Raw genomic sequence first — 17,277 nt, 5'->3', positions numbered from 1 at the left:
TTGCACCCTTCCCCCACTTTAACCAAAAACTTATAAACGGACATCATATGTACAGAAGACAAATCTAAGTACATTACAAAAAAATCTGATCCAGGACAAGTGGAGAGAAAACTGAAAATAAAAAGACATATTCTCATGATGGCACATGGAAATCATCCTGTTTTTGTTTTTAAAAAGTGTACGACTTGGGGTTGCTGACAGGGCAGTTAATTTCTAAGAAAGTCAGACACTGCACGCAGGAGTGAGATGGCGTATCCTCCACTGAACATGGGTGCTGAAGTGACCTATTTTACATTTTGTACTACTTCCTGTTTTCACTATGTGGTGCTGGCAAGGACACTAATTATACATCATGTTGCTGCACATCAAGTGTAGACCCCACTGTGTAAATGTCATGTAAATCAAAAGATAAGTGTCTGATAAAACATACATCCTGTTGGCAATTGGTGGCACAATCAACATATCTATTCTGCATGTAGTTGGCTTCAGGCCTGGAGCCACATAAAATGTGAAGTTTGGGGCAGATTGGACCATGTATGCTGGCATTACATACCACTTCCTGTTTGGTGTGGGTACTCTTGGAGAAGTTTGACAACTCGCTGTGGTTGCACGTTATGATGAAAACACAAGCTTTACGCAAGTTTGGATGTCAAAGGTCTTAAGATGGTACAGACAAAATTTGAAGTCAATGGCATCTAATCTGTAGGAGGAGTTTGTGTATGTACGACCCCTGGAAATTGCCAAAAATGCACCAAAGTGAAACATTAATTCAAAATGGCTGACTTCCTGTTGGGTTTAGAGCATAGCTCCAAGAGGCCTTTTTTGTACATCTTGGGATGTTACATATGCCTACCAATTTTCACACCTCTAGGTGAAACGTACTGCTGGGGCTGATTCATTGAAATTTGATGATGTGTGCCAAGTTTCGAGAGTTTTCAAGCATCCCTTGCCTCTTAAAAACAACTTCCTGTTTTATGATGAATAGTGCTACAAAGTCAAAAGGCCATTTCTGATTATCAACAAGGTCTTAGCACTTTTATGAGCAAATCTGAGGTGGATTTGATTAACCCACCTGAAGAAGGACATCAAAATGTAAAAAGTGTAATTTCCTTTTACCAGTAGGTGTAGGTTAACAGTTCATGTTCTCATTTCTCGATGACCAATTTCAGACTAGAGCGACACCTTTCCGTGGACACTGGAAATTCACACAAGAACGTTATGACGAATTATGACTTACAAGTACTTTAATAAATCACAGAGACAACATATTATCAATCATATATTTATGTGGACAGAACACAGAACCTGAGATAACAGCATGTCCCCAGCATCCACACCAACTCATAAAACATTGACATCGAGGCTTATTTGGAAAAAGACAATGTTTCAATCCATCAGCATTTCACCAGGATACTAAAACTACAAGTTAGTCAAACAATCAGACTAGTTAACTTTTCATCCACGTGCACACACACACACACAAACAAAACTCCTGTCAGAGACAATAAACCCAGGACCAACGCGCGGAGACACTCGTCCACATTAAAACCCTCTCCTGGAAGTGCATAAAAATCCACCGGATACAGTATCTCATGTAACACCTGCCTCAATTATACTGACAGAACAAAACTAAAAGTAACAGGGTTTTTTTTTTTAGCTTATGTTGCAGGTAATTGAAAAAAAGAAAATACACGTTACTACTCTTAAAGTACAAAAGTGAATATAAAAATAAGAATTGCGACTCAAAAGTAGCAGTTCAATTTGTGCAAACATGTCTACCAGATATAAAACTATTTGAACATCAACTTGTCAGCTTGGCAGAGGAAGAGGAACGTCTTCAGAGAACATTAAGGACGACAGATCTACACCACTAAAACTGGTTAGGTAGTCAACTAGGCTGTGAAACCCCAAAACTATAAACATAACATCAAGCACACATCTAGAACATTGAGGAATAACTGGTTCATATTGACAACACGTGCACGAGTTACTTTTTTTGCAAGTAAACAATATGACAACGATGGAAAAAAAAAAAAAAATCTTTTCATCTTTTAAAGCAGGAATGCGTGAGCTGAAGCATTTAGGTATCGACACTACCCAAGTTCAACAACTGGTAAATTCCCTTCAGTCTACAACAATCAAAATGTGATTTCACTGTGTCAGGTTTTTTTTTTTTTTTTGGATCAGGTAAATAAAAAGTACCCAACTGATTTGTCGTGCTTTGTACACCACCAACAGGTGCAAGGTCAAGTTAGGTAAAAAGAGATGCAGGTACTTAAAAACAAACTCAACCAAGATGGGTTTTTCATCCTTCACCCAGACTCCAACACTTTGGACAGAGATGATGCACTGCAGTCAGAGTTTAAATACCAGTGTAAGTGTTTGTCATGGCTTCTTTGGAGAAACAAAAATAATGTGAAGCAGGTGAGAGGGCAGTTAAGAGCAGAGTAAGACGACCCCGTCTATTACACAAGTGTTTGGCCAAAATATATCTTTGGATTATGACCTGTCAGAAAAGCCTTTAGTTTAGAAACATCACAATGCCCAGACTCCGAAAACAAGTAGCTCATAAAGCATATCCACTGGATTGCGTACTAGTATATATTTTTTTTCAATATTATTATTTTTCAACATAAGATTATTTCAAACCTGTGTGGAAAATTATTGGTCATTTCCTAAAATAAAGCAACATCAACACATCTGTCCCAGACCACTGACGTATTTGCATCATGCAAAATCATTTCCAAAAGAAAAGGATCCGCAGCAGTGATCAGAAAGCGAGGCCCTCCCCAGAGCCTTCTCCCATGACAGCAGTGGTTGCTGGAGGATCTGGAGGAGCGGCCCGGTTGCCAGAAGACGTTGCCTGGCAGGAACTCGTTCCCTGGCTCGAGCAACTGCCGGATGGAGAGATGGCGAGGCTGCGGAACAACAGGTCCATGGAGGGGAGGAGGGGCTTGAGGAGGCTGACGGGGCAGAAGGCTGAGCCCCCATGGGGGGTGAAGTTTACCTTGTTGGGGTCTGGGCAGGAGGAGATGAGGGCTGGCTTAGGTTGGCGTGGAGTGCTACAGGATGAGAGGAGAGGGGCGGTCAGAACCAAAAGACAAAACTTACCTCAAAGTCAAAGTGTGCAGACACATTCAGGACAGCAGACATTGTCATGAACAACTAAATTCCCTGACGTTTAAAAGTAACAAACACTCAGTCAAAACTGAGCACAATTTAATTTAGGAGGGTTAACATTGTCCAAAAACATACTGCACATATAATACGAGTATATTTGAATGTTTCTCTAATTCCTTTGAGAAGCACTGGGGACCTAACCCACTAGTTTCTGTCCCAGTATGAAACTCAGGCCGTTTCATTTGATATGGTTGTGGCAAGGAAACTTATTCTGCCTATGTGGAAGTCAGACTGTGCACCAACATGAGATATGTAGATAACAGAGTGGATGAATGTATTGTATTAAGAAAAGTTAAGGTTCTCTGATAAGATTAAGACTCAAATATTTGTCAGAATTTGGAGCCTTGTACTCGAGCATCTCAGGGGTAGTGACTTGCAATGGTCTGAGTAGCAGTAAACCGTCTATCGCTGTGTATGTGTATTTCATTCTGCTATAATGTTGAAGTCCTGGGACTCTGACTAAGCAATTGTTTTATATTGAAAATCCTAAAATAAAGGTTAAAAAAAAAACACTGAATGTGTGGGACTTTGCACTGTGCTTTTTGAACATCACACATTATGCTACAAAACATAACAACTCATTATATAAAAGTTAACCAATGATACCGATTGAAAAAATAGTCTTCAATAGTATTCTTCCCTTTTGTTCCTGAGATAGTGGCCAGAAAACTGTTTTTGCAGAGCATTATGATGTCACAGTAAAGTTGACCTTTTGGAAATAAATGTCACCCCATTTTATCCTATTAGACAATCATGTGAAATTTTGTCATAATTAGTGTATGAATTCTTGAGTTATGGCCAAAAACATGTTTTGTGAGGTCACAGTGACCTTGACCTTTGACCTCCTACCACCAAATTCTAGTCAGCTCGTTTTTAATTCCAGGTGAATGTTGATGCCAAGTTTGAAGAAAGTCCCTCAATGTGTTCATGAGATATGGCGTTCACGAGAATCTGACGTACAAATGGACACCCAAAAACATAATGCCTCCAACCACAGCTATCGTCACAGAGGCATAAAACATAAAAAGTAAAAATCATGATAATAATTAATTACAACTGTAGCAAGAACTACTGCACCCAAATTTCATATGACGATATAAAGGTTGAAAAGAAACAAATACAGGATTTAAACAGGCGGTACTTTGGCATTAACAGTACAGTTGTGTCGCAAGAGAAAGGGTGGGGGCCACACCCTACTGAATTTCTTTGGGAAGTTGTTTTAGTTTTTAACATATACGAAGTTAAAAGGTGGAAGGAGGAGGTCTTAAATGCCTAACCTTAACAAAACTGGTTTCTGCACACTGATTAAATGTCTGGTCATGTCTAGATGTCTTATACATCAGGGCCAAATGCATCATATGAGGGTTCACTACATCACCACTAGAGGGCACCCACACACTGACTTAGGTTCAACTGATCTATAATCCGGCACACTCATTTCACTCAAGTGAGTACTCCTTTTGATATTTCTTAGTATAGAAGTACAAACAAAACATCTAGAAAAATAATAGACCCATTTCACAGTTGAAAGTCTGTTCAAAGGCTGGAGATTCTACTACATGTGTGTTGCTTTTTGTGGCTCCAGAGGGAGCTGTGTGAAGTCTGATAAATTGCCTCTCTGACAAGTCTCTGTCTGTTGAGTCAGAAGACGACAAGGTTTAAAAAAAAAAAAAAAAAAAAAAATCAAAAAAATCTAAAAAATCTGGGGGTGTGGAGTCAGACAGAAGCTCACAACACCTCTGTGGCTCACACCTCCCCACTAGTATCATAACACCATGTATCTCCAACTGAACTGACAGCTGTCTGCCTTGTTGGTCATGTATTATGAACCTGTGCATCATGAGTCCAGAAATGGTGTAATAATACACAACTAAAATGGTGGAGTGTTCTTAACAGCTCCATCAAGCTGTAGGTGTGGTTCAGAGCACACATGAGAGAGATCTGTCAGTTCTGTTAAGATGCAGAATAAACGTACCTGGTCTCCTCCCAGACTCTGACCTTTTCGCAGCCCTCGGGAGGCTCTCTCTGGAAGCAGCAGCTTTTGTTGGGCCCTGGGGAGGACGACATCGGCAGAGGCAGCGAGAGGTCAGCCTCGTTCTGGGAGGAGAACGGAGACAGGAGGCACACCTCGGCACTGTCTGTCAAACCTGAAACAACAGGGAAAAACAAGTCAGTGTCAAAGACTCTGTGAGCAAAACTTCTGAGGACTACGGTTACAATATTTGAGGCAGTGTGCACACATTATTTATTGAGACATAAATCAATTATAGCATTAATATAATACACTGGAGTTTCTGAGCATTAAAATCATTGATTTTGTAACCAAGGATTTTAAATTTTGTTCAATCTGGACCAAGGTTTAAGAGTTTTAAAGTCTTGAAACGAGCTGCAACATTCAGAGCATATCTATGATTTAGAGTCTGCGGCAGGATTGTTTGCACACGGTTCTCAACATGGAGGTGGCTTAGCAGAGAGCTAGCCGCGAGCAGTGCTAACTCAATTAACAGAGCCAACAATGGCAACAGTGCCGAAGGAGCTAATGGTATTAGCGTGGAGGGGACTGGAGGGTGAGCACTACACTTCCACGACAACACCAAGGTACAGGATGACTTCATCAGCAGTAACCTCCGCATGAGCACAATGCAGAGCAATGGTAAAATAATAAAAATGTAATCCTTATAGTTTTTAAATGCGTCACTTCATAATCAAATATTAGCACATAAAAGCATGATGAGAGTTTGTAAGTGTTTATGTAACTTTTTTTCTGTGCTTTTATCTTTTTTGTGAAAAAAGTGTGAACCGGAAGTGATCTTTGCCTGATTAAAGCTAAATAAGAAGAGCAAAACAAACCTAACCTAACAGAAAAAAGTGATGGTAAATGTGTGGAAGATGAGACACTGCCACACCTGATAAAGCATCTGTGGTGTCTCCTGTTAAGGTGAGATAGTATCATGATGTTGAGATTACCACCCCTGTGTTGAATGCAAATATGTATGTTTGTGGTTGTCTATAAAAGTTGCCTGAGTGATTGTGCATGCAGAGAGTGGTTTTCTGATGTAGTCTTGTCTTGTATGGCTACAACAGGTGTGACGGTATTTCACTTTCCCTTTTGTTTTCTGAAAATTCTTTCTTTAAGTTATGTATAACAGTAACTTTCAGGTACATCATTAAAGGCACATGATTCACTGAGACCTCCAGTTCAATGTTCAATTATAAAGCAGCTTTCCAAACAGTGGACAGTACAAATGCACTGTAAAAGGTTACTGTGGACAAAACCCTGAGCTCATTTTGCACATGCAGTACTTTTTGACTTAGTGACACAATTACATTTACACACTTCAACCACTGTGAACTTTCGATCCAGTGACCTGACACATAACACCTAAAAAACTAACCTTGTTGATCCAGAGGTGCATCTTCAGAGTTGTGTGACAGAGTGCAGATGTTTGTAGGAGAGGAGCTGGGTGAGGAGGAAGAGGAGGAGGAAGGAGAAGATGAGGACAGGGGTGTGGTGGGGGGGTCACTCTGAGATCCACTGCTGCAGCTCTGTGTAGGGACCGGAGCCCGGTGACCATCTGGAACATCAAGGAGCTGAAAAGACAGGAAACGTCCGTGTTTAAATAACATCAGCCACCATAATATTATGTCCTGGTATAGAAATAGAATGGAAGTAGAATGGACATTGAACTGATTTGTTCCGTTCTAGTATTTTTTAAATGTCTTTGTCACCTCCTATGGTCGTATCTCGCTTGAACTATGCCACACTGCCCCCACAATCTCCGGTGGTACTGCTGCATTTTGTCCATAACCCTAAGCTTTCAGAGAACGCGCACAAGTACGGACAGAAGGCTCCATCTGTGTCCGTATACAGATCTATCATTGAGCATGAATGAGCCCTTTGTCAGTCTGTTTAGTCATCTAATTAGTCCACTGTTCCTACAATCACCAGCTCTGATTCCTTTGACATAAATCCTCATTTCTCCGAGTTAGATGTAAAAAATATACTGGCTCTGCACATTTATCCTCACGGTACATCATGTACTGCACTACTTTACTACTCATTTGGTTGTTACTGCTAAACCTCAACTTGGTGAGTTTGCAACTCGCACCAAGTTGGTTTGTTTATAGGGAAGTTAGCCCGCTACAAGGGTTGCAGCTCTGGTGGTTACCAGCTACGCTCCTCAAAGTCGTTGCATTTTAATGCACCCCGAGTTTTAACAGATCTGGGGAAAACTGCATTCTGCACCTTGGACATGGAACAATCTCCAAAAGGTCCATCAATGAATTTAAGGGCAACATAAAGAATGTGGCGACAGAGACGTGTGCTTGTTTTTCTCTTGAGGCCACTATGTTTGAATAGTTGTTGTTTTATTGTGCATTTTTGTATTATATGTTGTGTTGTTGCATTTTAAATGTGTTTTGATTAGGGATACACACGATTAGCCGTTTAAACGATTAAATGTTCTCCCCCTCGCTAGTTGGCACCAGAAATATTATTCAGTTAAACCAATTAGCGTTTTATATATGTACAAGGCCGTCAGACAGCAGTCCCCCTTGCCGCGGTAATGCTCGAGTAAACTGGAGTTTGAAAACAGCATGGTGGGAAATAAGAACGATGTCCTCTCGCAAAACCAGCGCTGTTTGTCTGCACTTTGATCTAGAAAATGAAAACAAGGTAGCATGTAGGCTGTGTCGGAAAAAACTGGCATATAATCACTCCATTATATGCCAACCACATTCAACTCACGCATGTGGATGTTAACCTGCACAGAACGATGGCTGCTGCTGCTGCTAGCCACGCTCAGACCAATTTGACATTGTTTACCCAGAGACGCTGTGATCCCACCCGGTCTGAAAAGATAACGCAGCTCATCACGACAATGACCTCACAAGATATGCTTCCACTTAACTTTGTTGGAGGTAAAAGCTTCAGGAAGTTAAAGCAATATGTTGAGCCTAAAAAAACCGTGCCAAGACCTTTTTTTAGACTAGTCTTAATTAAAATCTTAATCGACGGGGAAAGTAGTTGCCAGGAAGATCCCTAATTTTGATTGGCTGCTACCTTGGTCAGGTCTTTCTTGTAAATAAATAAAATACATTTATAAAATCTTTTCACATGTGATGCTGTGTGGAGGGGAGGTGACAGTTACCCTGTGCTGAGGATGTGGCGGCTGACAGATGAACATGCCTTCCAGCTCCTGATTGAGGCCCTCCACACTGCAGCGCAGCCGAGGGACCAGTGTAGACAGGGGAGCGAGGGGGATGGGAATGGGTTGAGTCTGAGGACACAATAACAAGTCAGATGGAATTTAGGCTGCATTAGTCTCCAGAGGCAACTTCACAGATCAGACACTTTTACAGTTCTCTAGTCAGTTTTACTTGTTTGTTCTTATTGTGAAGCACTTTGAGCTGCGTTCTTTGTACAAGGAGTGCTATGTAAATTAGTTTATAGTTGTTAACAAATTCAAAAGCATTCTCGTGCAGTTCCCAAAGCACATACTTCATGTGGTAAGTATCAAAGCCACATGTGCTAAAGATATTACCGTGTGCGAGTCCTTATTAAAGTGTCATTAACACCTTTATGTACACATGAGGTTTGTAACCGTTCTCACTGGTGCATCATGTCACCACACTTTGGGTTGAAACCAATACAGCCCAGCGGAGTGTGGCACCATGCAACAACAGCGCAGACCAGCTGTGCTGAAAAGCAGAACTACGTATTCTGCACCGAAAGCAGAAGCGACATGATGTAGTGGTCTTCCTGTTGCTTCAGTGTTTTATTTCATTCACTTCCTGCGATGAACTGCACTGTCTAGTTCACTGTGATGAAGGTAATCTCAGCTATATGTGTGTGGAAACAGACTGGCCGCACTGATGAAGAAATATTGGTGGCAGCTATGCCTGTAGAAAGTGTGCTCACACATGCCTGCATACAGTAAGTGGTGCAGTGTTTATGTAGTGGTGATGATGCTAAGGTACCTGAGTAGCTCCAAGGCTACAGCTCCCCTGAGGGTATCCACGCTGGCGGTCTTTGTCAGGCCCCCCTGAGACCACAGGTTTGCTGCGCTGCTGCAGCTGTTGTTTTAGTTTGGCAATCTGTAATGAACAGAGGTTATTGTCAGTCAGCTTGCACACACACAAACACACACACACACACACAGACACACACACACACACACACACAGGGGAAGTCCTTTACAGGGCACAGATATAACACGCAAGGGTACCTTCTGAAGACTGTCAACATTTTAGCGGAGATAATCTGATCATGTGGTGGTTCAGATAAAAGATGAAATGAGGAGAGAGGCTCCTGAAAGCTGTCGAAAAGGGAAGTTTCTGTGCAGATGAGATCATCTGGTCTCCTGTTGCTCAATGCTGTCAAAGCAATTGAGTCTTTTTTTAAAAGCCTTCTCTCTTTGACATCCAGTTAAGCAAACCTTGTTACACACATTAAGTAGCACAGGCAGAGATTCACCTCTCGCAGATGCTCAGCGCTGCCCCATGATGCCGATCGTTTGTGGCTGCTGCTGCTTCTCCGGCTCTGAGATTTATCCGACCATGAGTCTGGGGTCTGGGGAGGAAGAAGGCAACCATAAGAACTAATATTCTTCAAATAAGATCCCATGCAACTATGAATAAACATATATATTAAAGTTTTAGCCTGAAGCTGCCCTGTCATCATATTAAAATGTAAAAAAAAAAACTTATGTAAATGACATGAGGACTTCACGCGTCTTTCACCAACAGTTGCACGCTTAGCAAAGCTTTTCATGCTCAAAGACTGATCTGCAGTCACATCACATCATCCACACCCACAGACTCTCTCTTCACACTTGTACAAGAGCGAAAGAGCAGGAGAAACTGAAAAACAAAGAGGGGGGGGGGGGGGGGGGGAGGATGTGGGCAACCGAAGAGCAGTGGCGAGTGCCTGCACACAGAGCAGAGAGGATGGGTGCAGCCGAAACGGCCTCATCAGCTGACACCAGGGACTGTTCTCATGGCTGTGGTTCTCATTTTGTAAAAGCTGTGTAAGCACCGGACACTCCCTCCCTCCCTCCATGTGTCTCCTAGCAACTTCCTTCTCTGCTAAAACTGCAAACTAATCTTTTAACATGACTCGACCCCCCAAAGTCACTAACGACTTAAAAACAAAACTCTAAATGTGGAAATGTCTGCGGGAAAGTCATGCATTCCACTCATTTCACCATCATTATGGAGCATTCTTTAACCAGAGCTGACCTGGGTGGACTTGTCCTTCCGAGACAAGCTGCTCTGGCCCTCTGGTTCTTTGGGCCAGTGTCCCTGCAGGTACGGCCCGATGATGGCGTCAAGAGACATCGTCCGCCTCATGCCAGAGCTCAGCTGGTGCGGTTTGGGTTTTCCAGCTGTCAAGAAGGAGACAACTTTTTATTAGTCATGCAGCACTGGATTTAATTATCCCGTTATTTCTTAAGTTTGCATCAGTTAGTGATGAATTTTGAGCAAGTTAAATAAGCCTTAGCAAACCTAGTCTCGCCACCAGACAATCAGAGATCTCCGCCTTCTGATAGTCTGGGGACACTCCTTTCCAAAGTGTGTTTAACACACCGGCGAAAACGGCCGGCAACAAAGCAACGCCTCTTGCATTTTTGAAAAGGACACGCCTACTCGGAAATGTGCGCTCCTCCTTTTCTTGTCCGCAAGGAAACGAACACACAGAGAGCTTGAAAATGGATGCCGAGAGATTTAACTCCGTTTTATCAAACGTGTGCTCATCCGTGAAGAAAATATTTTTTTTCCAGCGGATGTCTTAGTTACAACATTGAGCTAACTGGAGTCGTTTCATGTCGTATCCGACAACGGGAGGCTTTTAACAGATGACGTCCTGATGTTACCTTTGCTGCTGCTGTTAGCTGTCCCTGTCAGCTGCAGCCACTGATGCTTTCTAGACATCGTGATTTCCCAAAACTGAATAAATACCACACATAGCAACACAAAACTGCTTTGCTAGCTCAACCATGTTGTAACTAAGATATCCGCTGGAAAAGATATTTTTTTCACGGACCGTTTAACGAGTTATTACCTATTACAGACACCACTAATGGCTAACAGGGCTAACAGCTAACGGTTAGCCCAGCTAAACATGCACACAGAAATAGTAATGTTTGTTCAATCATTGTGTTTATAGACTTTACAAACATCGGATTAGTCTAAACGGTGATACAGTGATGTGAAAAATGTGATATATAGCTCTGCTGGTTTTCTACCCAGACGGATGAATCATGGCCTTGTAAAAGATTATGTTTGTTTCTTTTAGTTGGCGAGAATGTGTCACCGCAAACGCGACAAACATCCACTAACTTTGACAGCGTTTTCTGCGAGTACGGCTGAGCCATTTTGTACCGCTACACATGTTTCTAGTGGGACTATGTTTACAAGCACAAGAGTTCAGCGAGCCACCGAAGGACCGCCCTGCAGATTTACTATTGGTTCTGCAACGTAGGGAGTTTTTTTAAACTCTGAAATTGTATCTGCCCATCTAAACACAAAATCAGGGAGAAAGTCATCAGTCTTTAGTTAAGCAAAGCATCTAAGACTGACTTGTGAGTCTATAGCAAACCATAATATTTCACTTATATAACAACAGTATTATTTATGTTTATCAGAAGTTAGAAGTGCTTAAGTACACAACTTGTGCATCAAAATCTTAAATTAGTCTAAAAAAAGTGTAATGTGGTTACACTAAGTAAGTTTTGAGCTACTTTATGTCATCATTCACAACATCTAGGGCTGAAATTATGAGTCTATTAATCATTAGAAAATGTTAAGTAAGTCACTGTCACTGGCAACAATTTGGATAATATGGTATTCATTATCAATCATTTAAGTAATTTCTTAAAAGAAAGAACTTGCTGGTTTTAACTTCCTTGATATAAAACGCACTGCTTTATCTGTCTGACATGATCATAGCAGAATATGCAGGTTTAAATTTGAGCTCTGGAAACTTCTATTCTACTCTTTTCTATCTTGCTATTCTACAATTTTCTGATATTTCATAGATCAAAGGACAAAAAAATGAATCAATACAGTATTTCATAGATTAATCAGTAATAAAATAAATAACGTATGCAGCTACAAACATTATTTATATACAAATGCACGTACATTTCTGTGTAAAAAAACATTTTTATTGCTTTATTATTCAGTTCTAACAACATGATCGGCAAAATTGAGCTGGGCAATGTGGAGGAAATCATATATATAACTATATTTTTGACCAAATACCAAGGGTTTTGTAGGGTTGATTAATGGTGCTTTCACAAAATATTTACACAATGACATTTTTTATTAATAATCTCCAGTAATGCAGATATAATGACTGAGTGGGTAAAGGCAAATAAAAGCAGCTAGAACAGTCTGATAATATAGCCTTTAAAACCAGAATATAACAACACTTATGACGATGCCACATCCAAAAAATCTAAATTGATATCTAGTCTTTTAACAGGATATCGATAACTCAATATATTGCTCAGCCCAAGGCAAACATATTCATATATTTAATAAACCCACAGCTAACTTTGTTGGCAGAAATCTACAATACACCCAATACAAAATGAATAACTGTTTGAAAGTTAAAAGCCTTCTTCTGGAAGCTGTGTTACAGCTGCAGATACTGCAGAGACTTCCTTGTTGACATTATTGATTGTTATATTGATGTTGCTACAGATGTTTCACAGTCATGGGACTTTACCAGAGTCATAAATCTCAAATTTGCAACAAATTAGAAGTTAATAAGTAGTTAAAGGTGGTATAGCTGGTGTGAATTAATATTATTAAGTAGGCCACATTACCTAGTTTTAAATATTTTCCATCATGGCATCACATTCAGGCCTGCACACATTGATACAGGGGACATATCTCTATGTACACTGTGACAGGTGTTGAGCTCATACCTGACTTCCCATCTCTCCGGTTGGGTCGAGGCTTGCTGGCCAGCTGATAGGGAACAGTAGCCTTGAGGGGCTGAGGACCTGAGGTAGCTCCCCGGATCTGTCCGACTCCACTTCGGCCAGACATGTTTCCAGAAACACCCACTGAGCTCCTAACTATGAGAAAACACCAGTGTGTGTCCTGCCTGGTGGAGATTTGGGGGGCGCTATGTGGAAACACTGGTGGTGGCTGGCTAGGTTAACCAGCTGCAGCCCTTCCTCCACTGGTGATGATGACTACTCAAAACCGTTACAAAAGTCAGTCTTGAGTAATATAGATATCATTTCCGAGTTAAAACAGCAGCCAGGAACACTTAGCTCGACAGATGAGACGTTACTAACACCGTGTGATCACGTCTACAGCAGTCATCCTACTTTTTTTCAGGTTTGTGTGCGAGTTAGCAGCCTAGCAAGCAAAGTTTCTTTGTGAGGATGTTGAGATACTTCACCCCGTTGTCGAACAAGGAAGCAGCTCTACTTTCAAAAAGTCACTTTAACGTCAACTCCGACGTCTTCTGAGCAAAGATGGAGGTGTATTTCATTATAATATTTCGGGCCGGAGTGGGTTTTAGTGGCCCGGAAAGTTGCGAGGTGGCCACAGTTATCTTCTCCCTCCGCGTTCTTCTCTCAACTTCCAAACACCTCCACCACCACGCTGGTGTGGGTTTAATTATATTGGGGGCGGGGCCTGGTGCTGTGTGTCACTTCTGATTGGGTGGTGAGGACTCAGACTTCAACCCTATTGGATGACACGCCATCAATCCGTCAAACCTCGGACGTTGTAATTTGCTGTCACCGCCCCCAATTCATATCTCATGTTAACTGATTTTAGCCGTTAAATTCATGATGAAACACCATATTTAAGGTCTTTACGCCTGTTAACAGACAGTTACAACTATAACCTGTGACCCAGAAAACCCATAAACTTATTTTGAATCAGTTTTTAACCATTTTAAGTGTACTCTGCTGGACTATGTGTTTAAAGGGCCATCCCAAAGTGATTTATTGAAGTTTTTGTTAGTTTGTTGTGTGTTTTTTAAACTACAAATCATACAGTCTTTATTTTTTTGACTATTTTCACATTCCTGCTGCCCAATTTCAGATATTTTCTAATATATTGCTCCTACATTCTATGGTAACCACTGTCTTCCATTCATTTTAGTACAAAAACTAAAAACTCATATAACTTGATTGATATGCAGTAGTGAAGTGTAATAAGTACATTTCTGAGGTACTTGTACTTTAGTTGAGAATTTCCATTTCACACTAGTTCGTACTTCTCCGCTTTATTTTGGAAAGAAGTCTTCTACTTTTTACTATTGGCCTACTAGAGGAGAGCTGGGCACAACCTAACACACTTTAGTTTTGGCTAAATGTTATTAAAACTGTTTGAGATTAATTATGTTTTTGTTTTATTCTAACAACATGCACATCTCTGCTACAAATAAACAGTTATTGTTTTTTTTCCTACAACTTACATTTCTTCTACAAATGCACCGAGAAGTGGCAGAAGTGAAATGTTTAAATGTACCCCATGGGTGGGGTTAAATGTAACAGTCAGAGGGTTGTAACTAAGCTGCCCATAGCGCATTTCTCTATTTTTGCACTTTAAACTTGTTCGGTTTGAACTAATGTCCTGAATTAAATGAGATATACTTTGTGTTTTTAATTTGTCAGGTATCTTATTGACACACAGTTTCACAGTCTTGTCAAAATTCATACATTCAATATTCATAATGTGACATGTGGATCTAAGTTACCCAATCCATGTACATCTATCGGTCCTACCATTGAATATGGATGATAGGCTAACAGATGGATGGATACCTATGTTTTCCCTGGTGTAGATAAAGAGATAGGTATCTACATACATCTATCCATCGATCTATCACAGATGAAAACAGAAGAATATATCATATCCATACATACTATGAATCTATGTGTTGATCTTTCCATTCATGAGGCATTGGTGGTTAGGGTTAGGGTATCTGTTGCACAGATGTTTGGGTATCTGTCATAGATCTATACAGTGTCAACCTATTGTATATAGATAGATAAAATTGTATTTAATTAAATGTGTTAAACTGACTTCTCCATCAAGTGCCTCACTAACACTTGCTGGAAGCTGGTCACATAGTTCAAAATGGTGCCATGTTTTAGGCAACAAGACAGTTATTAAGATGATATATGGTTGGATTCAGTGTCTTACACAAACAGCTCAGTAATCGAAAAACAAGTATGACAAAGAAATTTACTTAAATCGGCTGAAAACACTCTTTGTTACTGAACTCCGCTGAAACACAACCAGTCTCTGTGGAATTTTGCAGGTCACTGTTTGGTGGTATTGTGGTCAACTGGGTGGAAGCATGAAAAGATTAACCCTGTGTAACCTCTTAAAAAGTCTATGTTGCAACTTACCCCGCTCTCCCCTATATTTATTTGACAGTTACTTTGCAGATTCAAATTATTAATACAAATATATATCAACTAATAAATTCTGATGTATTATTATGGTTTAATCTACCTGAGATTACCCCTTTACCAAGTGCAAATTAATGATAACAGTTAATGATGCTAGAAGCGATTAATGCATCATTATAATCTATTGATATTATATTTTTCTGAAATTGAAAACTCTGCACAGTGAGGACTTTCACTTTTGGTCCTTTAGGTATATATTTATACCAACACTATGTACTTTAACTGAGGTACAATTGAATACAAGTTTACTTGCAACAGACTATTTTTATACTGCGGTATTGCTTATTTTTCCTAAGTAAAAGATCTGAGTACAACTTCCACCATTCTTGATCTATGAAATCATCCCAGTGAGCAACAAGCTCCCATTCATTTTTTTTGTTAGTGCTACATTATTATTGCATGCTGTTGCAATATAAGTGCAGATTAATTTCAGAGGTCTGCACTGTGTAACATCTTACCACTAATGTGACTTGACAGAAAATCATGCAGACTTGATGGGATGATTACACCACCAAAGCAAGTTTCAGGAGTTCCCTAAATATAACATTTTCATACAATCATCACCTCCATTCGTTGTTGGCTAATTATTTCATCATACTATCCTGAGGCCTATTAAATCACCCCAGCTGGGCGTGTGTTCACCATCTGGGTGGACTGTGTGAAGTGGTTTTGGGTGGTGTGTGTGCATGTGTGAGACAGTGTGCATTTTGGGAGATAAATGTCCAGACTCTGTCTAAAAGGGAGTGCCAATGGTGGGACAAGAGAAGGAGGCAGAGATAACATGGCATGTATTTGTAGGGGCAGGCCCTAGACCAGTGTCCCCACAGCCATACCACACTGGCCCTAAATGTGCACTTATTACGTGAGACCTCAACCCACGCTTAGATAGCACACTCGTGTGTTTGGCACGCCACAGTGGGAATGAATGTACTTTATCACAGAGGGGTGAAGTGTTCAACCATGTGTCCAGCAGCCTGCTCATCTATCTAGTGCGGCTGCACCCAACAATTGATGTCACTTTGACAATGCAGCCAAAGACAAAGCCAGATAACTAAACCCAACTTTTCACAACCCCTGCGGCGTCCATTCATTTTACAGCCAGGCAGTTAATTGGACAGTATGTCGATCAGGAATGTGTCTCCTACATAATGCATTTCCAGCGTTTACCAAAGGACCTTCAGCTGCTGTTTGTTTAACTCTGTGTATTTGTCTGTCTTAATGAATGAATGATCCTAACCTATGACCTCACGGAAGCTGTTTCAAACCCATGTGAGGAGGGACGATGTCATGCTTCACAATGTTAAGCTAAAAGGGAAGACGTGGAGACAAAAAGTGACCTCAGCAGCGGGGGAGAGAGCGTGTGTTTGGTTTCTTGGGCCTACAGTAAATGAAATTGCTGGGATGTCAGCTCTTCATTTAAAGCAAATTTTATTTTGTTTCCAAGTCTGTTGTTTTTGTGTCTGATCAGGTTAGTAAAATTTCTAAGTGGCCAAATGGCAACCAATAAGACTTGCAGGAAAACAATACTGTTGACTGTAAATGTGGAGGCAATTCATTAACAACATAAAAGCTGCAGCAGCGTTGAATGGGCCCTCACACCTTACCACTGGTCGGGGGTGCTAGGTGACATGGCTGGGCATTTCCA

At 40.7% G+C, this 17,277-nt stretch overlaps 1 protein-coding gene across 1 annotated transcript; it reads right to left on the bottom strand.

Annotated features, from left to right (window-relative positions):
• Window positions 1–1,229: 1,229 nt before the first annotated feature.
• Window positions 1,230–13,810, bottom strand: LOC117246702 (protein FAM117A-like). Its single transcript, XM_033610630.2, has 8 exons — window positions 13,116–13,810; window positions 10,420–10,565; window positions 9,656–9,751; window positions 9,160–9,276; window positions 8,331–8,459; window positions 6,576–6,771; window positions 5,156–5,327; window positions 1,230–3,062 (listed from the first exon to the last, which is right to left on the bottom strand). The coding sequence occupies exons 1-8, from the start codon at window positions 13,237–13,239 to the stop codon at window positions 2,771–2,773; spliced, it is 1,272 nt and encodes a 423-aa protein (XP_033466521.1). The 5' UTR covers window positions 13,240–13,810; the 3' UTR covers window positions 1,230–2,770.
• Window positions 13,811–17,277: the final 3,467 nt, after the last annotated feature.

Source organism: Epinephelus lanceolatus, chromosome 21 (genome assembly GCF_041903045.1).
Source record: "Epinephelus lanceolatus isolate andai-2023 chromosome 21, ASM4190304v1, whole genome shotgun sequence".
In the NCBI taxonomy this organism is placed as follows: domain Eukaryota; kingdom Metazoa; phylum Chordata; class Actinopteri; order Perciformes; family Serranidae; genus Epinephelus; species Epinephelus lanceolatus.
Note: the sequence above shows the minus strand (reverse complement) of the source record. Positions and strands in the feature narration are given on the sequence as shown.